This window comes from the organism of the source record quoted next (genome assembly GCF_019968955.1).
Source record: "MAG: Porospora cf. gigantea A chromosome Unknown PgA_NODE_390_length_19776_cov_351.45, whole genome shotgun sequence".
NCBI classification, from domain to species: Eukaryota; Apicomplexa; class Conoidasida; order Eugregarinorida; family Porosporidae; genus Porospora; species Porospora cf. gigantea A.
Genome location: NW_027151671.1, coordinates 1 through 19776, shown reverse-complemented (window position 1 = coordinate 19776; position 19776 = coordinate 1). Strand labels below are relative to the sequence as shown.

The following is a 19776-nucleotide window of genomic DNA, read 5'->3' as shown; positions in this document are numbered from 1 at the left end:
AACAGGTGACACCTGTTATTCTCAAGAAGGCCTCCTCTTCCTCTTCTTCCTCTTCGTCCTCTTCTTCATCGTCTTCCTCGAAAAAGGTCAAGAAGGTCAAGAAGATCGTGAAGGACAAAAAGGCGAAGAAGGCTAAGAAGACAGCTGCTAAATCAACTGACGCCAAGAAGGCTAGGAAGACTACTGCTAAATCAACTGACGCCAAGAAGGCTAAGAAGACTACTGCTAAGTCTGCTGACGCCAAGAAGGCTAAGAAGACTACTGTTAAGTCTACTGACGCCAAGAAGGCTAAGAAAGTGAAGTCGCCTAAGGCTGCCAAGAAGGCTAAGAAGACCACTGCAAAGTCGACTGACCCGAAGAAGGCTAAGAAGACTACTGCTAAGTCTACTGACGCCAAGAAGGCCAAAAAGACCACTGCTAAGTCAGCTGATGCTAAGGTGAAGAAGGTCAAGTCGCCTAAGGCTGCCAAGAAGGCTAAGAAGACCACTGCAATGTCTACTGACGCCAAGAAGGCTAAGAAGACTACTGCTAAGTCTACTGATGCCAAGAAGGCTAAGAAGACCACTGCTAAGTCCACTGACGCCAAGAAGGCTAAGAAGACCACTGCTAAGTCAGCTGATGCTAAGGTGAAGAAGGTCAAGTCGCCTAAGGCTGGCAAGAAGGCTAAGAAGACTACTGCTAAATCCACTGACGCCAAGAAGGCTAAGAAGACTACTGCTAAGTCTACTGATGCCAAGAAGGCTAAGAAGGTCTCTGCTAAGTCTGCTGGTGCCAAGAAGGGTAAGTCTCCCAGGACCGATAAGGTCGCAACTGCTAAGGTGTCGACTAGCGCTAAGGAGGTGACTGCGGTGCCGACTGTGGCCTCCACCGTCGCGGTGATTGGAAAGTCGAGCTCCTCATCTTCTGAAGACAAGCAGATCATCAAGCCGGTGGTGGTGGTAAGGAAGGCGAGCTCAAGCAGCGGGGCGGTCATGAAGGTTGTCGCCTCGAAATAAGTCGTGATGCAATATTTTGAATAGTGGCCGCATGTTTGTACTGGGACTCACTTTGAGATGTACTCAATAAGTTCGACTACCCGATTGCTGTAGCCCCACTCGTTGTCGTACCAGCTTACGAGCTTCACAAAGGTGTCGTTTAGCATGATGCCGGCCTTGGCGTCCAGAGTGGAGGATGCCGCGTCGCTCACGAAATCTTGGGACACAACCGCTTCGTGGGTGACATTCATTATGCCCTTCATAGGTCCGTTTGCGGCGGTCTCTACAGCTTTTACGATGTTGTCATACGTTGTGGCCTTGCCTAGCTTCACGGTGAGGTCTACGACTGAGACGTCCGTAGTGGGCACTCGGAAGGCCATCCCAGTCAGCTTCCCGTTCATGGCGGGGATGACCTTGCCTACGGCCTTCGCCGCGCCAGTGGAGGCCGGGATTATGTTAGAGGAGGCGCATCGGCCAGCCCTCCAGTCCTTCCCTCCCTTGGAAGGGCCGTCGACCGTGAGCTGGTTGGCAGTCATGGCGTGCACTGTCGTCATCAGTCCTTCCACGATGCCGAAGTTGTCGTTGAGTATCTTGGTTAGCGGGGCCAGGCAATTCGTTGTACATGAAGCATTCGACACGACAGTTTGACCTTTGTACTCCTCATTGTTTACGCCCATGACGAACATTGGAGCATCGGCTGAAGGGGCCGAGATGACGACCTTCTTGGCGCCACCCTTGAGGTGAGCCTCGGCCTTCTCTTGTACGGTGAAGGCGCCTGTGGACTCGCAGACCACGTCAACTCCGGCGGTTCCCCAGGGGATGGCTGCTGGGTCTCGCTCCTGAAAGAACTTGACGGTTTTGCCGTTGACGACCAAGTCGTTGCCATCCACTTTGACATCGAAGGCAAATTTTCCGTGAACAGAGTCGTGCTGTAGGAGGTAGGCACAGTACGTGATGTCCATGAAGGGGTCGTTGATCGCCGCCACTTGGACGTTTTTATTGGTGGCTGCGCGAAGCACAAGACGACCGATACGGCCGAATCCGTTGATTCCAATCGTAACCATATGATTTGCCGAATATCATTCTTGTATGACACGGGAACACATCACATCAGATCACAGACACTTCATGTTTCCGTACGCTTATGACCTCTCCGTTGATTTGGAGGCAAATTCTGTGTCTACAAAAATAAAGGAACCCACCTCAGACTATCCCCATCCACGGACTGCACCACGCCCAGCAGCCCCTTGTGCTTGCGGTTCGTCACCGTCACAGTTTTGCCGTATAAGGCCCCCCTGCGAGCTCGACCACCGAATCCGCCACGTCCACCGCGACCACCACCACCACCTCCACGACCACCACCACCGCCACCACCTCCAGGACCTCCTGTGCTGAAACTGGCGGCCTGCAGCTGTATGAACTTCGAGGGTCCCACGAGCAGTCCGTCCTCGTCGGACTTGGCCTGTACACGAACGAAGGCCATGTTCTTCCACAAGTGGACGACTCGCCCCGATTTGCCTCGGTGAGGTCCGTCGATAAAGATCACTGACGACTTGATTCCGAATTGGTGCCCTGATGAGTCCGTGCTGAACGACGCAGCAGAACTCTTCTTCGATACAATTTTGGTCAAATGGACTGTCTCGATGGCTCCATCTTCCAGCAGCAATCGGGCACTGGTGGCGGTTTCTATCCGAATGATAACTCCGACTGTCTTGTCGGAGAGTTGGACCATGTCGCCCACCGAGAATCCGCCTGTAGTGGTGATGCCAGAGGAGAGACCGCTGGACATGGATCCCGTTACAGTAACGTCATCAATGGCGCAAGTCATCACCTCTTTGGTGGATGGCGAGAACACACCCATGGTCCCTGCCGTCGGCTCAAAGGCTGCCACGAGACCCGTCTCACCAGCATAAGTGCCACGGAAAACCTTCACGCTGTCGCCGGGCTCAAACACCTTTTGTAGAGTGGCTACCGGCAGTTCCAGGGTTGGCAGCTCCATAGAAGAAGCGTTATTCTTCTTGGGCTTCACGGTTACAATGTCTCCAGCAACCGAGAGAACTATCCCAACGGTCCCCCGTAGATCTCCTCGGGTCACGTTGACCTTCTCTCCGGCGTGAAATACAGCAGTTCGAGACGCGTTGAGAGTGCGAAGATCCTTCTCTCCGATCTCGACGTTACCCTGGTTGAATGTCTTAATCTCGGACAGGGTAACCGCCACTTGGGATGCATCGGTCAACAGCAGAGAGAGGCCGCACTTTTTGAGTTGATACCCATCTTCAGTGAAGAGCATCTTGGCAAAGGTCCAAGTACCATGAGTACGTCCTGCATCTACCGTCCCTCCGAGGCCCATAACCTCATCGCGATCCAGGGTTTTCGCTGGGGGGCGCTTCCGGCCCGCCGATGGAAGGAATTTCTTTCCGGGCCCATGACCGCTATCCTTCTCAATCGCACTCTCGAGGTGAACCCGAGGGAGTAGCTTGACAGTGACCTGCTGGGAATACTCGTCGACGTCCCATACCTGGCCGAGATCGTTGGCGTAGACCCCACGGAGAATGCGTACCCATGTGCCCACGTCGGGCATCTTCGGTTTCTTCTTTCCCATGGTGAAAACCTGCGGCCTCTCTGCGATGGGCACCATGGCTATGTCTCGGAGGTTGACCTCTCGGAACCCAGAGAGCACGGAGCGGATGTCAGCGGCATACTCTGCCTCCACATACAGAATGTTTCTCGCGTTATCTGCCGCGTAAGCGGAATATATGGGGAACGGCTTCCGCAACCGAACGTACTCCGCGAATTTGTTGCAAATGGATATGCAGAGGTCTCTAGCCGCCTTCTGACGGTAAACCTTCACAATCCAAAGCTTGGGGTCGGACGCGTCAGGCAACAGTCGGGCAGGGTCGAATGAAGCCTCCGCCGGGTAGCTCTCGTACTGCAGTTCGTCCTCCTCAGGCCCCTCCTCATCTCCCGGGTCCAGGTTCTGGTACCGCTGCTCAATCTTACCGATGGCCGACTGGAGGTGCGCTGTGCCACCTGATCTTGCAGGTCTCCGATCTTGCTGGAGTAGAGCACGCCGGTCCCCGAGCGACAGCTCTCTCTCCGCGTCTTCCGCGGCATCCGCTTCGTCGGCGAAGTCGTCGTAGTCTCCATATTCCTCTTCGTCATCGTCGTCCTCGTCGTCGTCCTCTTGGGCCTCAGTGTCCAGAAACGATGGCATCTTCAACCGCTTGCGCTCACGTTCCCCTTCACCGCGACGACGCTTTTTACGCGGGGTGTAGTCCTCCTCGTCGTCGTCATCCTCCTCCTTGAACTCGTCGCGGAAGAGCTCGGACATGCAGCGAAATTACTCTAATTCGATTGAGCCTCCCAAGTAGTCTCCTCCCTGAGCACATGTCTAGTGAACCGCCAATGTGGATCGACCCCGAAGCCAGGAAATCGTGCCTTTACACGCGCGAACGTGGGTCAGACCAGATTCCGACCCTAAAGACTGCAGTCTGGATGATTCACACGTTGTCGTCTAATACAGCACTTAATCCAATGCCCCCCACAGAACAACGAAAATGATCATATCTGACTTGATGCAGCCGTCACCCCTGTTCCACACACCGCCTGTCGACGTTGTTAGGGGCCAAGCCTATACGAGCTATGGCGTCCAACAAAGTTACCAGCCCTATGCGCCTCATCACACCGTCGTGGTTCCACCGACTAAAGCCCAAAAGAAACGCCACCACGACCACCACGACGAGCGCAAGCCGCTCTTGAAGAGCAAAAAGAAGGCGAAGAAGACCAAGCGCATGACCGACGCATCTGATCGGCAGTCCATTGACGAGCAGAATGCGTACCTTGGTAAGGTGTACGGCATTTTGGCAGCGATGTTAATGTTCGCTGGACACACTTCCTACTGTTTTAAATGGTCACCGGCAGCGTGTGAGTTTTTCGACTCCTACGTTGGCGAGTGCATCGAAGCCACCTGTGCCATCTTGGCCATCCTATTGCACCTGACCATCAAGCTCGGAACGTCGGTACTGAAATGCCTGGGCAAGAAACGGAGTCGGTTGTATCTCGTCTGCCTGTGCTTTATGTTCGCCTTCGAGATTGTCATCACGGGTGGGCTCGTGTGCGAGCTGAGCAACGAGGAGGTGGCGAGTCATCTGTGGGCCCCGAGAGCGGTTATCCTCACCCACACTTTGACCAGCCTATCCGCCCTAATTCTCTGCCTGCAGACCTTCCAGCATAAGGTTAAAGCGACCGACCCTCTGAACATGGTTCTTCCCGTGTGCTTTAACCTGCTTTTCGTCTTGGTATTTTCCTTCGTGGGACCACTGCCTCTTTACACCGTTTTGGTAGGCGGTTTTGTCTCTTTGGGCCTGTCGTTCTACATGGTGCTCGACGCTAAGCGAGTAATTGACAAGGAAACTGCCGCTTTCTACGGATCCGTCCCTGCTGGGGTATTGGAGCTCTTCTTAGATTTCACTGCGATCGTGTCCGCGGCTGCTTCCTTGTCGATCTTGTTGCTCTGCAAGTTCAAGGTTTTCAACAAGTTCGTCGTTGACAAAGCGAAGGAAGAAGCCAAGGAAGCGAAGGACAACAAAGGCTGCTGTTGATCCGAACCTCCATATTTAGGAATGTACGTATATTTGGAGCAAGAGCAAAGGTGAAACATTTCTACCGGCTTTCTAAGAGTCTTCATTGATCAACTTCAGGACTCTGTAAAGAGATCCATCGTACTTAAGTAGTCGTGACTTCATGATCTTCAATTTCTGGATCAGTGAGTGCTCATGACTGGGTGAGATCAGTCCATGTCGCGAGCAGCGCGAAATCGCAAGCAGCTTCTCCTCCACAAAGAGCAGAGCCGCATTCAGAACCATAACTACGTGGAAGGCATCGCCAAAAACAACGATCGCGAGCTCCAACAAGTCCCTAGCGTCATCGATGGCGGCCACGTAGGACATCAACAGGCCGCCTTGCATCAGCAGCTCCATCTCATGTCCTCCGGTCTCGAGAACGTGGACATGTGCGGCAACGAAACCCGAGATGAGCATCACGTCTTCGAAGCACTGGCGAGACACGTCGTCGTTGACCAAGTCGCCTGGAAGTTTGCTCATGCAGGTCTGCATACGCAGTTTACTCTGTTGCAGTTTGACGCAGTGTAGGCGCGTTCTGAGGGAGTCCAGCTCAACCTGAAACGGGTACAGCGCGTCCTCAGTGATGCCAGCCTTCTCTTTCATGCGGCGGACTCTAGCCGACTCAGGGTAGACACATTTACCGTGCAACGACAGCTTCAGCTCCTCTCGGTGGTGGATAGATTGCACCGTGATGTACTCTTCAGCAAGTGCGAGACTCTTTAACAGGATGTCTTGGGAGTAGTTGTCGAGGAAGTGACTGTTGTACGCCTTCTGGTAGCTTCGTCGGATTATGCTAAACGTGAGAAGCAATATCTCAAGCTTTCTCTCCTTGTTCAGTCTGACGATGTCAACTGCGTCGCTGGCTTCCCCTGTCCGGGAGACGCACATACCCAGAACCTCGTGAGGCGAGATGGACTGGCACGCGTGTGCATCAAACATGCGAGTATGGTGTCCTCGATTCCAGGTGGACGGCAAACCGTGAATGATCGTGGCGCCGCGGTCAGCGGAGTCGTCGCCAGAGTCCATGGTGCCGATGCTGTAGAGGCGGCCGTGGCCTGTCGAGGTGCGTCGTTGGCGTTCCTCGTCATCCACAAAGTCCAGCCCTAGGTTCCTCACTGACGCCAGAAAACTCGCTATGACGTCTCGGATTTCAGGAAGCTCTACGACTGCCTCTCCGTACTTGTTAAGAACGATCCCCTTAAAGGAAGGCACCAGACTAAACGCTACATTCGAAATTAGTAGGGGCAACTCAGAATGACCGTAGAATTCAAAGTACTGCTGAAATACCCAGTGATGCTCCAATGGCGTAGCTATCCGGTTGAAGTCCGGCTGGGCGGAGAAAACGGAGAGCCGTAGCGTAGACAGGTTTTCCATTCGAAAGCTTGCTTGCCCGACCTGAGGATTCCCCCTTCCGAAGAGCGTGTGGGCGAAGCGAGACTCCACCATTTCCATCAAGGTCTCGAAGAAGATGCACTTGAATGCTGTGGGGGGGTAAGGGTTGAGCCAGTTGTAGACGACCTCGAACGACACGCCGTTCACAAGCAGAATCAGCAGCACGGATGAGATGGTGAGGAACACTGCGCCCTCTCGGAAGCTCTGGCTCAATCCTAAGTCGTCATCAATTCGCACCGCCAGAGATATCACAATTGGCCCTCTCAAGCCGCCGAGCGTCAGGATGACGAGTTCTGGGCGCGACAAGCCATCGACGAGCGCATCCAACAGTGGAAACGAAGCGAAGAGCATTATGGCGCGGATGATGAAAAGGAGCACGTATATTAATACTCCTGAAAAGATGTATCTCAGGGCATGTTCCTCCAGCGCTAGTACGACGAGGCGATAGGAAATCGCCCCGCCGATGATGAAAATCAAGGACTCAGCAACTGGGGTGCACGATTCCAGAAAGTTGTGGTGGAACTTTTGTCCATCCCGAACCATGGACCTGTAACCTCGATGCGCGATGTTTAACCCGTACAGAACCACAGCAAGAGGGCCTGAAAGTTTCAGATAGTGCTCCCCAAAGAAAAATGCAGCGTAGGAGCCGATGCATAACCAGATTGCTTGAAATTTAGGAGGACCTGAGAAAATGCAAATCACAGATCGGAAGGCTATGGCCAGGCACCAACCGAAGATCGGCGACAAGGCGGCAAGCCGGACAACCTCCCATGACAGCTGCGCCGCTGTCAAGTGTCGTCCTCTAGCAAGTTCCAGAAAGATCTGCATGGGGAGTTTTGCTGTGGCTCCTACAGAAAACAGAACGACGGACGTCCCATCGTTGAGTAGCGACTCGCCCTCGAAGATTATCAGTAGTTTCGCAGGGCAGCCAAGACTCTTCAGAACGGACACCACCGCCACAGGGTCTGTCGATGCTAGCGTTGATCCCAGTAAAAAAGCTTCAGGCCACGTGAACTGCAAGCCGATGATACTCGGAAGCATCTCCTTGACCGCAGCTGCCAACACGAACGTGGTGAACAATATACCTACAACTGCAAGGTACAAATGGCTGCCAAGGATGTGGCGAAACTCGTGCCAGTGACAGCCAGCCGAGGATTCATACAACAAGACTGAATCACGCGTCACCCCCACCCTCACTAGGCAGCAGTACAAAGTAGATAATCTCTGAGCTCGTTCGCGATAGTAGGTAGTTCGCCTGGCCAAAGTCCCCCGAGCTTTGTCGTCCCACTGCGCCCAGAACGAAGCCTAGGATGAACCAGAGAACAGAGTAAGGTAGATTTATGGGAGTCGAACGGAGAATTCGTACGGATGACAACAACAGAAACGTTCCGATCATTAATCCAGACAGGAGCCCCAAGATCCACAGGGTGATGTTGTCCGGCTCGTCACTTGCCACGAGCCGCCTCAAGGTAGTCGGTCTGATAGCGAAACGACCGATTCCCAGGCAGACAATGGCACCCACGATGCATGCTTTCCTCATGCCGAGAGCCACTCGTTTCTGCCCAGACAAGTGCATCCAGGACTCCATTCACGGAAATGATGTATTCCAGTAAAAACAATCCGCATACCTAAACTCCTCTTCACGCGCACCAAAAAAACCCGTTGTTCTGATCTGGTCTGTAGGAATCTCTGTTTTTGGCGCGACCAGATGACTCCAGAAGCATACCTGGTGCTACACAACATCCAAGGTCGGGGCAACTTCGGAACGCTGCTACGGAACGCGTGCGCCTTCGGGGTCAAAACGGTGCTGGTCGTTGGCGAAGCGAAAATGAAGACCTTTGGGAATCAGGGTACCCTCAGTCATATGACACTATTGCACTTCCCAAGTCTTTTGGAGGCGAAAGAGTGGTTGACAGACCGTTCCATATCTCTTGTTGGAGTGGAAATCGTACCAGAGGCAAAGCCTATCCAGTCCCAGGCCTTCAGTGGTTCCACGGCGTTCATGCTCGGCAACGAGGGCACCGGCATGACTGAGAAGCAGAAGAGCGTGTGCGATAAGTTCGTGTTCATTCCTCAGTACGGTCGAGGAACAGCCTCCCTCAACGTAGCAGTCGCAGGCAGCATCTGCCTTCACCATTTTGGCCTTTGGGCGGGATACTCAGAGACGGCCCGAGAGGGAGAGAAGTACGTTGTTGAAGAGCCGCGCTCCAAGCTCGACGCCTACCAGCATCCTACCGAAGTGGAAGCTGATGCGATGGAAAAAAAACGGGCCATGAGACGACAAAATCATGATTGGACCGTAAACATCTGATGTTCAAACTCAAATGCTGAGCTTTTTGTTATTGTGTCCTGCCTTGAGCACGGATTTGAGATTTTTAAGGGAGCGTGGCGGATTGGGTAAGCTTGCCCAGATAGCTGCTGAAGCGGCCGGTGCTTTCTCTCAGACTACCTCGCGGCCGTGCCTGCCGTGGGATCCCAGTTGTCGAGAATCCGCATCGAACGTCGCTGCACTGCCATTGGAGGAAATGGCTGCAGCCGCCACCTATCTGTCACAGGCTGGCGTCTTCGATAGGGCGATGAACGGAAAGAACGGGCGTCTGCCTGAACCTGGCATGGGCATTCCAAGGGTCACCTGTCAGGCTCAAGGAATGACATGTTGCATCCCCAACTCGGAATACATCCGGAAGCGAGACACTCCGCCACTGCTGAACGAGTCAGACGACTTGTCGTGCAGAGTCCTCTACCGAGCCGGTTCTAACGAGTTCTGTGGCACAGCGGCATACGATGGCGCCGGATCCTGCGGAATTCTTACGGTTGAAACCGAGGGATCAATGATTTACCAAACGGTCTTAAACATGCCCCGAGACAGTCAGAACGATGCGCGCTGTGAGTGCTCCTTTGACCTGAGTCAGCCTGGCACAGCTCCGAAGCCCTTCGCGACCTGGGAGGTTGACGTCAAGGCTATCATACAGGGCCAGGAAACTAACACGCAGTCCGACTCGCGGTTTGCCACACTAGCGCAGGGCGTCCAATCCGCGAGTCAGTGGGGAGCCTTCCTCGGCAAGATTTTGTTGTGATAAACTGACCTTACTCAATGGACTTACGCTGATGATCAGCGATGCCCACTTTTTGTAAACCTGGTCGACGAGATGAAGCTGCCGTTGTCATACCAATCAATAATAATTGCGTGGCCTTGTACATTGCGAAGATGAAAAAACCTGAACGCCTTTAAGTTCATACCGACATCGCCGCTACAACGGAATGTGTCACGTATAACGGGTTGTTCTACTGGTGTGCACTCGTTAGCGTGCACATGCGATCCGTGGTGCTTCTGTTGGGTTTACCCCTGTTGGGTTCGCCTGATAGAGGGTCTCCGCTGCGAAACCCGGGCAGAGGATCACCACCCTTCGGATCTCCAAACCGAGGGACACCACCAGGCCGTAACCCCAACGAAGGCACCCCTGCAGACCCAGAAGAAGCCAATCGGAAGGAACAGGACCGACAATTAAAACTGGTGCAAGAATGGAATAGTTTGAGCCACTTCCCCAAAGGCTCGGACGTGGCCATCTTCTCAAAGGAGACAGTGCGGTACTTTTACAACGAATACGCTAAAGGCATATCTCGGGTCACCGAACTTGGCATCAGAAACGACAGGACACTCTTTGCTGCTCTGTTGTACGACCTGCACAAAATGTTCGGGGACTTGGAGACGGAGGCGCGACGTATGTCCGGCGGCGGTGGGCTATACGGTTCGCGGGTGGAGGCGCTCTCACCTCTAGATTTCGCTTTACTAAAGCATGCCAAGCACTACATCAAGTACATTTCTATGGCAGGAGAGCTGGCAGCTATGTTCGACTACGATGCGGGATTGGGGAATACTGCCACGCCATTTGAGAATCCGGGACTGGAGTGGACTACGAGGTATCGCCGTTTTGGGCCCGTGGGCATAAGGAGGCTGTGGAACAGATGGGAGGGTAACGGTCCGTTCTCCAGCAGTGATGATTCAAAGGCCATCATGGCAATGGTAACACAGAGCGAAAAGCCACAAGCTACAGTATTCGGCAGGGCGGTCAGACAGGTGGTATTCAACGCGATCAAGTGTTGCATCGGGATGCCAGCCTCTTTTGTGGGACTTAACTTTTACTGAGCGCAAACAGATAGCCATCAGACAACTTCTTCGCGCGTGAGAGATCACTTCTTCGCCTACGCTTCAATCCGCGTCAACAGAACGAAAACGCAGTAATATGACGCTGCCCTTTAGGACTGTTGCGTACAGCCCCAGCGATGTCTCGACGTGTAATATTGAGTGTGTCATGCAGACCGCGACGCCTACAATTACCCGACTGCAAAGCACCACTAGTGTGGAAGATAATCTCGGACGCAGGTACGACCGGTCACCAGCAGGCTTGGGTTCACGACAAACCCCGCAATCTCTACCTGTGAAACGAACCACTCTCCCTTTTTCGGAAGTCCGCTCAACGCTCGAGTCGCAGCCCCCGTATCCTATTCGACTGGCCGCTATTGCCAACGGAGCGCGCACTGCCAACGCTTTCCCACATAGTGCGGTCACATACTCAGCCCTTCCCCCGTTACCCGCAGCCGTCGCCGTGAAGCCTAACGAGTCGAACGAGCACTACTGCAAGTTGCCCTCTCGAATCGCCCCTTTCAAGCACATTGCCAGTCCTCTGCGTCCTTCGGCTGCGACAGCAGGCTTGCCATATAAGCAGTTGGGGCCAACGAAACCGACCCCGCAGACTGCGCACGTACCTCACGGGCTCTCTCCTTACAAGCTCGTGCTAAGTGAGGCACGTCAGTGCGTCAAGCATCGTCCAACGGGTTGTCTCCCTCATACGTACAAACCTGAGAGCTTCGCCTACCCTTCGAAGCAGGGGGACTTCTCGGTACCGTACGGTCATCACAACCCTATATTCCGGTCGGGCAACGTGCATGGGCCTCGACGACCGCGTCGTCAAGGGAAAATGATGCGTGCGCACGTAGACAAGACACCTGGTCTGACTAGGCGCCTGTCTGACGATCTCGGACGCGAGGTGAAGGCGACCAGCTGTCCTCCGATCGACGCAGTGAGCCGGTGCAGCTCTCAGAGTTCCACAGTGCTCACCGACTCGTCCAGAGCTACTGCGGACCACAACAACCTGGAACGACTGAGACGCAAATATCCTGTGAGTGTCGCCCGACGGTGCCATTCAGCGTCACGAGTTTCCAGATTACACGCGAATCCCCCACAAGAGCCACCCTGGCCACACTTGGGGGTCCTGCCGGTGTCGGCAGTGTCGCCGGCTGGCAGAGCTGTATCGCTGCCGGACTCGAGACGTAGCACCAGCGGACAAGCTCGAAAATCATTTCATCGTTCGAGCCGCTGGAAAAGCGGTTCATGGCATTACATCTGTCTTAGCGGGGTCTATAGACCTGGTGGGTAGGGAGAGACTATCTCACTCAGATTGGCAGCGGTCTTCAGCCTGTACTGTGTGGTGGTCCAAGACGTGAGCGTCTCATGGAGGCCAAGTTCGGACACGAGACGCAGGACGGGCCGGACTTTCTGATCTACCAGAAGAACTCGCAATCGTATTTTCGCAACATAGGATGTTGAATCTGCCATGTTCCGCCGATTAATCTACCATGGCTCTAGATTAATCTACCATGTTCCACAATTTGTCTGCGGCTCTAACACAAGGGATTAAACCGCCAAGTTAGTACGTTTCTAGATGGAGACACCATAAACCGACACGACACAGTGCATCCACCGGTTTTCCCACCTGACGGTCACGGTCCCATCAATCTGCTGGTCCCAAAAGCATGTACTGAACAGATGGAATCCCGCGTTGCTTCGTTGTAGGATTATCACTGATACGATGTACTTGAACTGATCGGACATCTTCTGCAATGAAGTCAGGAGTTCTGCGTCAGGAAATTAAGCGAACCTCACGGTTCGTAATTATGTCGACCCAGCTAGGAATCATCGCCACATCGTACTTTTGGCTGGTTCCAACAACATCCTCCAACACCTTGTTGATCTCCGTCTTAATACTCTCCTTAAATTTCGGGAAGGCGACGATCTCTCCCTTGGAATCAGTCATAGCGGGGAATTTGCTAATTATAAATTGCTATGAGGGAAGTGGGCAAAGGCGTGACCGTTTGGCATTGTGTTTACCTTCTTTATGCGTGTCTCAGGCCGATCTTTGCTTGGTGTTATTAGTGCCCAAAACGTGAGCTTAGTGTGATTGTTAGTAATCCACACGAAGCACTAGACACGAGTAGGAAATCTGCGAAATCAAGATGTCGTTCTCGACCACGGCTGCGACATGTGAGGCACCACACCCTCCTTCAAGCAGTTTGCGTTGCCGTGCCGTTGGTAGTCTCTCTTATGGCAGTAGCCTCTCTCGTTTTTCGGTGGGGATTGAAGGGGTTTTTCACGAAGCGACTACCGAAAGCACGGGGTGAATGTGAGGCACATCAGCGAGGACTGGGTTGCTTGTAGGAACTCCGTGCCGCATTGGCGTCTAGCCCTCACACTGTACGCCTCGGGGCTGGGATCCTGGATCCTCTTCGCTACCCCTGAGACGGGTGTTATGGCGGGAATCTGGGGACTCATAGGTTATGGGCTGGGCAACGCTCTGCCTTCCTGGACCCTCATCCTTGTGGGCCCGAAAGTGATCCAGGTGCTGGGTCCGCGAGGCTTTTCTGTGACGGACTTTGTATTGATCCGATTTGGGCGCAGTTCGCAGGTGTTCACCGCGCTACTAACTGTGTTCTACAACGTCATTTTCATCTCCGCAGAACTGACAGGGATATCCGACTGTCTGAGCATTCTTATACCCGGATACCCGGTATATGCGGCTCCTTTGATGATCTCACTGGTGACGCTGGGATACTCGCTCCTCGGAGGAATCCGCGCATCCTACGCCACCGATTACATTCAGGCCCCGCTGGTATTCCTAGTGACCGTCGGGGCAGTGGTGGCTTTCATGGTTGCAGTGGCGCCTGTAGAGCAATCCTGCTTCGAAACAGCTCTAAAATTGAGCTCAGCGACAGGAGTTGTTGGTGGAGTTACCTTACTCTTGTCCGTTACTGTGAATGAGTTTCTAAATCAAGGCCTCTGGCAGAGGTTCGTGAGCGCCCGAAGCTTCCGTGACGCCGCCATTGGACTGAGTGCAGCTGGCCTGCTCTCGGCCCTCACAGTAATTCTGTTTGGCTTCGTGGGAGTCGTGGCGTTGGCGGATGCACTTCAACCGGGATCGCCCCCCGACGCCGTCGATGTGGTGAAGGTGAGCAGTCACTGGCCTCAGAACGCAGTCTTTCCCTTCTGGAGCGTTTTTCATGGTCATAGGCAAACTAGGCCCCATGGCCGCCTACTCCACCCTAGTTCTCGCCGTCCTTCTATCGATGTCCACTGTAGACACCCAACAGAACGCCATTATGGGTCTGTTCGTGGGGGAGTTCTCTTCAGCAGGCTGGTCACTGAATTGGCTACGGCTGCTGATGGTGCTTGTCAACGTTCCGGCCGTGGCTCTGGCGGCGGCCGGTCGCTCAGTACTGGAGTTATTCCTAGTATCGAATATTCTTTCCTCAGCGCTGGTGCCTCCGATATTCCTAGGGCTCTCACCCAACCTTGCAACGCCAGCATCCTTCATCGCGGGCTCGGTCTCCGGCTTGGTGTCCATCGTGATTTGTGGCGTCTGTATGACCGGTTCGCTAAGTCAAGGATTCACAGTGAGTTGCAGACACCTCTGACATGCAGTGGTTTGCGTTACCTTTCGGCGCGTACGACTGGAGGACACTAGTGACCTTTGTAGTTGTGCTGCTGTCGTCCTCGACGGCCACGGTACTGGCGGCGCAAGTCCATTTTCGTCTGAATCCTGATGCGAAAGCGGAAAACCAACGACGCCTCGCGAACTACCATAGACCTACTACCAGCACTGAAGATGAATCTTCCCAAGAAACTACATCAATGTCATCAATGTGTTGATTAGCATCACATCGACATTAGCTCCCTTCGCTTATCTCTAGAAAGAATGTCTAAATTCTAGTTTTTCTTTCGCAGACATTCGAACTTCATGATATCGCACTTAACCAGAATACCTTCAATTAATAATGTGCGACTCGGACAGCACTGCGAAGGCTCTCGAGGAATTCGAAAAGCTTGTGAAGAAGCCCTTTCTGGGGTTGGTCAAGGTTGCCATCACTGATAGTGACCGACTGCCTCGTCAAACCAAGGGCAACTCCTGGATGGGATGTGTTCACGAAACGATGGACGAAGAGGGCACCAGGACGTGGACGACCTTCTTACCTACCGACGACCCTCTCGATTACCTTCGCGTTTCCGGACAGAAGGAGGACTACCTGAGCATTTCCTGGTTTGCTGGGTGCATGCCAGACAATTTCAAACTGGGCATAAATCAGCTGGTAGCCCGTCTGAAGGGTGTGACCGCCAAAGATGTACAGGAGGGTGGCAGCCTGTTTCGAGGTGTGGCCCATCTTCCTGGTCTGACGGAGACGTATTCCCGACCAGTTGTCGTTGAGGTGCACTCAGTGGAGTATAAGCTCCAGACTCGCGTATCTAAGATCGTCATGACGCTGTCGGCAGACAACTATTGTGAATGGCTGAAATACTGGCAGGCATTCAACAAATGGGGCAAGCCAGAGGAAGACAAGAAGGATAAAGCTGACTCGAAGGACAATGTCGGCGTCGACGCTGCGTAGATGAACTGTGATAAACATCGTACACGCTCGCTAAATTCTGAGTACATCGTGTGGCGTCCAAGAATGCCGCATTCTATGTCTTCCACACGATTCCGTCCCGGAATTCGAGATCCTTTCACAGCCAGTATCGTGTCGTATTTTTGCCGCGTTGACCATTACCCCACAAAGCATGTATTAGCCTCGTCAAGCTGACTAAAACACACATTACTATTTATAGGAAGATGTACTCCCAAGTCACCCCTGTTAACTCTGGAGTCTCAGTCCTCCCGACGGAGAATCATAGGAGCACACCCCGTTTGGGAAGCGTGGCGCACTCTCGTGGAGTCTCTGTACAGGCGGCCCGAGCAGTTGGCAGCACATATTCAGCTGGTTATGCCGCAGGCTATCCCAGTGGCGAAGTCTATGTCACCAGCAGTCAGACACCCTTGACCACCGTACTCTCAGGTGCGTCTCAGAGCCGAGCCCATGCTGTGTCCGGGGCCTACACCAACCACAGCACTTTCACAAAGACTGGCACCTACGGCACGAGATCGAAGAGCCTCCCTTTTACCAGCGACTCGGTGCGAATTGGAGAGTGGATGGCTCCTGCCGGCGCTGTGGTCACTGAGTCTCGGCTGGTGTCGAGCTCCATCGTGCACGAGGAGACCATGGGACAGATCCCTCCTATGGACGTCAAGACAGTGGAGGTCCCAGGTCACCGAGAGGAGAAGATTGAGCGAATCTCGAAGAAGGAGGTTCGCCATGTGGAGAAGCGCGTGCCCAAGATTGAAATTGAGTACGTCGACCGGACTGTCGAGGTGCCCAAGATTGAGTACGTCCAGAAAATTGTGGAGATCCCCCAAGTTCAGCACGTCGTGCGGCATGTGCCTAAGATCGAGATCGTCGAGCGCCCCTATGAAGTCATAAAGTCGGTGCCTCGCATCGAGACTCAGGTCGTGGAGAAGGTTGTCGAAGTGCCTGAGATCGTAGAGGTGCCGAAGCCGTACGTCGTTGAGCAGAAGGTCAGTGTGCCTCGTTACGTGGACGAGGATGCGTTCTTGGTCGTGGACCAGCAGGTGAATCCTACAGTCTCGCTTTCCAATGAGAGTGTCGACGTAGACGTCGTGGAGTACGTCGCCGAGCCTGTAACTATCGACATCCACATCGCCAAGATCGCCGATATGACAGAGTTGGCCGCTGTTGATATGCATACCAAGCACAAGGTAGTCAGCGTGCCCACCGGACAGTACAACTCAATGCTCCAACACCTCAACCGCCATATCACCCAGTACCAGCAACTCCTCCCTTACATGCAAGAGAATGGCACCGTGCCGATGCTCTCCACTCAGGTGGACTGGCAGTCGCCGCCCGACACAGCCGAGATCGAGGGCTACCAGCTGGGCATGCTGCACTGCCAGGGCCGCCCTGTGAATTGTGCCGCGAATCTGGAAGGACTCGGCGAGGGAGTACTTCATGCGGTCAGAGGCGAAACCCACATTACGGGTGCTGAAGTCTACAACACCCCCGCTTTCTACGCTCGTTGGGGTAACGGAAGGGCTCTGTCGGCGCTGGCGACAAAGGGAGCTGCCAGGATTCACGGACCTCCCGCCGTGGCTACCGTTGCGGGAGCCGCGCGTACTGTAGGAGTCGCTCCGCGAGTTGCGGTGCTCCCAGGCACTGGGTACAACCAGAGCCACCTCAGCGCGAAGAGGCATACCTATCAGCAGCAGCTTGCCCCTGGAGCGACTCGTCCAGTCCGCGTGATCTAATTTCAAAGAGTGTGTCCTGTATGTTGTGAGCCTACCGAGATGTTTGACAATGCTTTACTTTCCCGTCCAGTGTATGGCATCTGTATTCTGGTTTAAAACTGCAATACGCCGTAGTCAACGGTGCATCTGGGCGTCGGTTAATCTAACTCTGAAAACAACGGTGCATCTGGGCGTCGGTTAATCTAACTCTGAAAACAACGGTGCAGATCATGTAAATAGGAATAATTTTCATAATATGCGCGTATCTTCATACAAATCGGACCCGTACGCAATACTAGAGGCTGTGATGACCTACACTGTTGGGACACCGGACCCCCTCAGTGGGGAACCACTCCAGAAAGGTCACTTTCGTACCTCTGCCTACGACGATCTAACCCTAAGCCCGCTTGTGAACGCTAGGCCTCTCATTCCAGAGATGCCGGAAATGACCCCGGATGAGACAGAGGCTGAAGTGAAAAAGCTGATCAAGGAGATGAAGGATGGAATGTGTTCCGATGAAGAGGAACATTGGATCTTTGCCCCTGAAGCAGGCACTGCTGTCAAGAGGGTCGTCTTCGTCTTCGGTGTGCCCATGTGGAACCGCTTCGGCAATGGAAAACCCCGCTACACCATGTGTAGTCACGCGACTCGTCTTCTGAAGGAGGGTTCCAGAGACTTAGATAGAACGGCAGTGGTGGTTCTCAATCCAGTCGTGAGCGGTGTTGACAATGCAAAGGATGACTTCTATCAAGGTCAAGCCTGGTATAGCCAGCTGGACAGTGTTGTGGCAGAGGACGAGGCCAATCTTCTCACCTGTGTCGAGGCGATCAAGCCTTCTGTGGACGAAATTATGAAGAAGTTTGACGTCGAACCGGAGAATACTTACTTCGTCGGTCGTAAGGAGACAGGTGGATTGGCTGCAGCGGCGGCGCTCACTCGTCCCGAGAAGTTCGGAGGCGTTTTCCTGCTCGATTCTCCGCTCGTCAACCGAAGGAAAGTCGCGAACGGAGACGTTCCCACCAACAAGGAAACGCCAGTTCATCTAATTCTCACTAGAGACTGCTCCAAAGGCCTCATGGCCATTACTGAAGTTTTGCTAAAAGCCAAAGGCGTCTCTGTAACCCGTTCATTCAAGAGTGCAGACTGCTTCGAATCGGAAGTCGACGTTCTCAAGGAGGCGTTCCTCAACAAGTAAGCGAAATCGTGACTTATTGTAAATGGTTGAATCAAGGTTACAGTCCCAAAGAAATGGGCGAAATGCACTGCCCAGACTTATTTTTTAATGAGGGTGCCATGGCACCGCGGGTGGCTGGACATCTAAAGGAGCGGAAACAGAGCGTAATTACGGCGTTTATGGACGTTCGATGCTCTTCGGAGTCAAATGCATGGACCCAACCTCACATTCGAAGTCTGCGTGGCTGATACCGGCTTTCTTGAGATTCGCCGCGGAGGCGAGTTCTGCAGCATTCAGCAGTATGTTCTCAGCAACGCGACTGTTGTCAACCTCCCAAACAACGTCGGGGACATGCTTGTGAAAGAGATCAATTCGGGTCGCAAGCTCGGCGTCTGACTCCGACGACAGCCGCCTCCAAACCATGTGGCCCCCTTGATCCAGGTCCAACACAGTTTCATCCGAAAACACATACACGATCTGCTTCCATGGGATTTGGCAGTGAAACGGCAGCCCTTCATTAAATGCGGCTGTTCCAAAAACGGTCATCAACGTGCCTAGCGCAGCGCTTTGAGATATGCGCTGCGAGCCACCATGGTCGCCCCTCGCGATGAGTGAGAATTTGGAATTCGCTACAAGGTCGCGTTGAGTCTTGTATGGGATTAATTTAGCGGAGGAGCACCCGTTCATTTCGCTGATGTCCGGTGGGCACGTAGGAAGGTCATCGCAATCGTTGCATTCTACTCGAATTAGTGCGTTTGGGGTGTTTATTTTCCCCAACACCTTCAGGAACTTCCTCCGAGTCGCATATTCTTTTCGACCATCCGCCTTTCCGATGAACGCAAAAGTGAACTTTCGACTTTTGTAGGACTCAGGCGTCTCCTTCTTCAAGGCAGGGTAGAGGTGGCCAGCAGACATCGTCGAAAGCGGAGACGACACGAAACGGTATCCTTTAGGAGCAACATCAGTCCATGGATTCAACTCTTGCACGCCGAGTATCCAGTCTCGAACAGGGCTCCACTTCATCTCGAATGCAGCAGCGGAGCTGACAAAGTGAGGCATGTACAAGAAGTGCTGCCTGTTTTGATGCCCAGCAGCTTGAATGAGACGACGAGCCTTTTTCAGGACATCATCAAGATTTTGCAAGCAAATCCCTTCGCCGAGAACGTCCA

The 19776-nt window shown here is 53.5% G+C and overlaps 15 protein-coding genes across 21 annotated transcripts; 10 read left to right on the top strand and 5 right to left on the bottom strand.

The window, feature by feature from the left end:
* On the top strand, window positions 1–995 carry KVP18_003438 (uncharacterized protein; the record flags this gene model as incomplete). Of its 2 annotated transcripts, none has more annotated exons than XM_067955180.1 (1): window positions 1–995. In XM_067955180.1, a coding segment is annotated over one exon (995 nt), but the record flags the coding sequence as incomplete, so codon positions are not given. The 2 variants fall into 2 exon arrangements, with proteins under 2 accessions (XP_067809008.1, XP_067809009.1); XM_067955181.1 differs by having other exon boundaries at window positions 30–995.
* A 47-nt stretch (window positions 996–1042) lies between these two features.
* Window positions 1043–2038, bottom strand: KVP18_003449 (uncharacterized protein; the record flags this gene model as incomplete). The annotated part of the gene is made up of 1 exon (XM_067955196.1): window positions 1043–2038. One exon carries the CDS (start codon window positions 2036–2038, stop codon window positions 1043–1045), a length of 996 nt encoding a protein of 331 aa, XP_067809024.1.
* Window positions 2039–2084: 46 nt separating this feature from the next.
* Window positions 2085–4305, bottom strand: KVP18_003442 (uncharacterized protein; the record flags this gene model as incomplete). 2 transcript variants are annotated; one of them, XM_067955186.1, is made up of 2 exons in its annotated part: window positions 2085–2154; window positions 2177–4305. In XM_067955186.1, the coding sequence occupies 2 exons, from the start codon at window positions 4303–4305 to the stop codon at window positions 2085–2087; spliced, it is 2199 nt and encodes a 732-aa protein (XP_067809014.1). The 2 variants fall into 2 exon arrangements, with proteins under 2 accessions (XP_067809014.1, XP_067809013.1); XM_067955185.1 differs by having other exon boundaries at window positions 2085–2148.
* Window positions 4306–4531: 226 nt separating this feature from the next.
* KVP18_003446 (uncharacterized protein) lies at window positions 4532–5575 on the top strand (the record flags this gene model as incomplete). 2 transcript variants are annotated; one of them, XM_067955192.1, is made up of 1 exon in its annotated part: window positions 4532–5575. In XM_067955192.1, one exon carries the CDS (start codon window positions 4532–4534, stop codon window positions 5573–5575), a length of 1044 nt encoding a protein of 347 aa, XP_067809020.1. The 2 variants fall into 2 exon arrangements, with proteins under 2 accessions (XP_067809020.1, XP_067809021.1); XM_067955193.1 differs by having other exon boundaries at window positions 4550–5575.
* A 72-nt stretch (window positions 5576–5647) lies between these two features.
* KVP18_003443 (uncharacterized protein) lies at window positions 5648–8576 on the bottom strand (the record flags this gene model as incomplete). Of its 3 annotated transcripts, XM_067955189.1 has the most annotated exons (2): window positions 5648–8157; window positions 8186–8576. In XM_067955189.1, 2 exons carry the CDS (start codon window positions 8574–8576, stop codon window positions 5648–5650), a joined length of 2901 nt encoding a protein of 966 aa, XP_067809017.1. The 3 variants fall into 3 exon arrangements, with proteins under 3 accessions (XP_067809017.1, XP_067809015.1, XP_067809016.1); XM_067955187.1 differs by lacking the exon at window positions 8186–8576 and having other exon boundaries at window positions 5648–8029; XM_067955188.1 differs by lacking the exon at window positions 5648–8157 and having other exon boundaries at window positions 8163–8576.
* Window positions 8577–8696: 120 nt separating this feature from the next.
* Window positions 8697–9299, top strand: KVP18_003448 (uncharacterized protein; the record flags this gene model as incomplete). The annotated part of the gene is made up of 1 exon (XM_067955195.1): window positions 8697–9299. One exon carries the CDS (start codon window positions 8697–8699, stop codon window positions 9297–9299), a length of 603 nt encoding a protein of 200 aa, XP_067809023.1.
* A 214-nt stretch (window positions 9300–9513) lies between these two features.
* Window positions 9514–10065, top strand: KVP18_003444 (uncharacterized protein; the record flags this gene model as incomplete). Its single annotated transcript, XM_067955190.1, has 1 exon — window positions 9514–10065. One exon carries the CDS (start codon window positions 9514–9516, stop codon window positions 10063–10065), a length of 552 nt encoding a protein of 183 aa, XP_067809018.1.
* Window positions 10066–10301: 236 nt separating this feature from the next.
* Window positions 10302–11135, top strand: KVP18_003441 (uncharacterized protein; the record flags this gene model as incomplete). Its single annotated transcript, XM_067955184.1, has 1 exon — window positions 10302–11135. The coding sequence occupies one exon, from the start codon at window positions 10302–10304 to the stop codon at window positions 11133–11135; it is 834 nt and encodes a 277-aa protein (XP_067809012.1).
* Window positions 11136–11301: 166 nt separating this feature from the next.
* KVP18_005242 (uncharacterized protein) lies at window positions 11302–12596 on the top strand (the record flags this gene model as incomplete). Its single annotated transcript, XM_067949641.1, has 3 exons — window positions 11302–12168; window positions 12197–12418; window positions 12447–12596. The coding sequence occupies 3 exons, from the start codon at window positions 11302–11304 to the stop codon at window positions 12594–12596; spliced, it is 1239 nt and encodes a 412-aa protein (XP_067809028.1).
* Window positions 12597–12707: 111 nt separating this feature from the next.
* On the bottom strand, window positions 12708–13083 carry KVP18_005241 (uncharacterized protein; the record flags this gene model as incomplete). The annotated part of the gene is made up of 2 exons (XM_067949640.1): window positions 12708–12904; window positions 12933–13083. 2 exons carry the CDS (start codon window positions 13081–13083, stop codon window positions 12708–12710), a joined length of 348 nt encoding a protein of 115 aa, XP_067809027.1.
* A 492-nt stretch (window positions 13084–13575) lies between these two features.
* On the top strand, window positions 13576–14972 carry KVP18_003450 (uncharacterized protein; the record flags this gene model as incomplete). 2 transcript variants are annotated; one of them, XM_067955197.1, is made up of 3 exons in its annotated part: window positions 13576–14271; window positions 14300–14716; window positions 14745–14972. In XM_067955197.1, 3 exons carry the CDS (start codon window positions 13576–13578, stop codon window positions 14970–14972), a joined length of 1341 nt encoding a protein of 446 aa, XP_067809025.1. The 2 variants fall into 2 exon arrangements, with proteins under 2 accessions (XP_067809025.1, XP_067809026.1); XM_067955198.1 differs by lacking the exon at window positions 14745–14972 and having other exon boundaries at window positions 14300–14737.
* Window positions 14973–15097: 125 nt separating this feature from the next.
* Window positions 15098–15706, top strand: KVP18_003447 (uncharacterized protein; the record flags this gene model as incomplete). Its single annotated transcript, XM_067955194.1, has 1 exon — window positions 15098–15706. One exon carries the CDS (start codon window positions 15098–15100, stop codon window positions 15704–15706), a length of 609 nt encoding a protein of 202 aa, XP_067809022.1.
* A 221-nt stretch (window positions 15707–15927) lies between these two features.
* Window positions 15928–17454, top strand: KVP18_003445 (uncharacterized protein; the record flags this gene model as incomplete). The annotated part of the gene is made up of 1 exon (XM_067955191.1): window positions 15928–17454. The coding sequence occupies one exon, from the start codon at window positions 15928–15930 to the stop codon at window positions 17452–17454; it is 1527 nt and encodes a 508-aa protein (XP_067809019.1).
* A 235-nt stretch (window positions 17455–17689) lies between these two features.
* Window positions 17690–18628, top strand: KVP18_003439 (uncharacterized protein; the record flags this gene model as incomplete). Its single annotated transcript, XM_067955182.1, has 1 exon — window positions 17690–18628. The coding sequence occupies one exon, from the start codon at window positions 17690–17692 to the stop codon at window positions 18626–18628; it is 939 nt and encodes a 312-aa protein (XP_067809010.1).
* Window positions 18629–18784: 156 nt separating this feature from the next.
* KVP18_003440 (uncharacterized protein) lies at window positions 18785–19666 on the bottom strand (the record flags this gene model as incomplete). The annotated part of the gene is made up of 1 exon (XM_067955183.1): window positions 18785–19666. The coding sequence occupies one exon, from the start codon at window positions 19664–19666 to the stop codon at window positions 18785–18787; it is 882 nt and encodes a 293-aa protein (XP_067809011.1).
* Window positions 19667–19776: the final 110 nt, after the last annotated feature.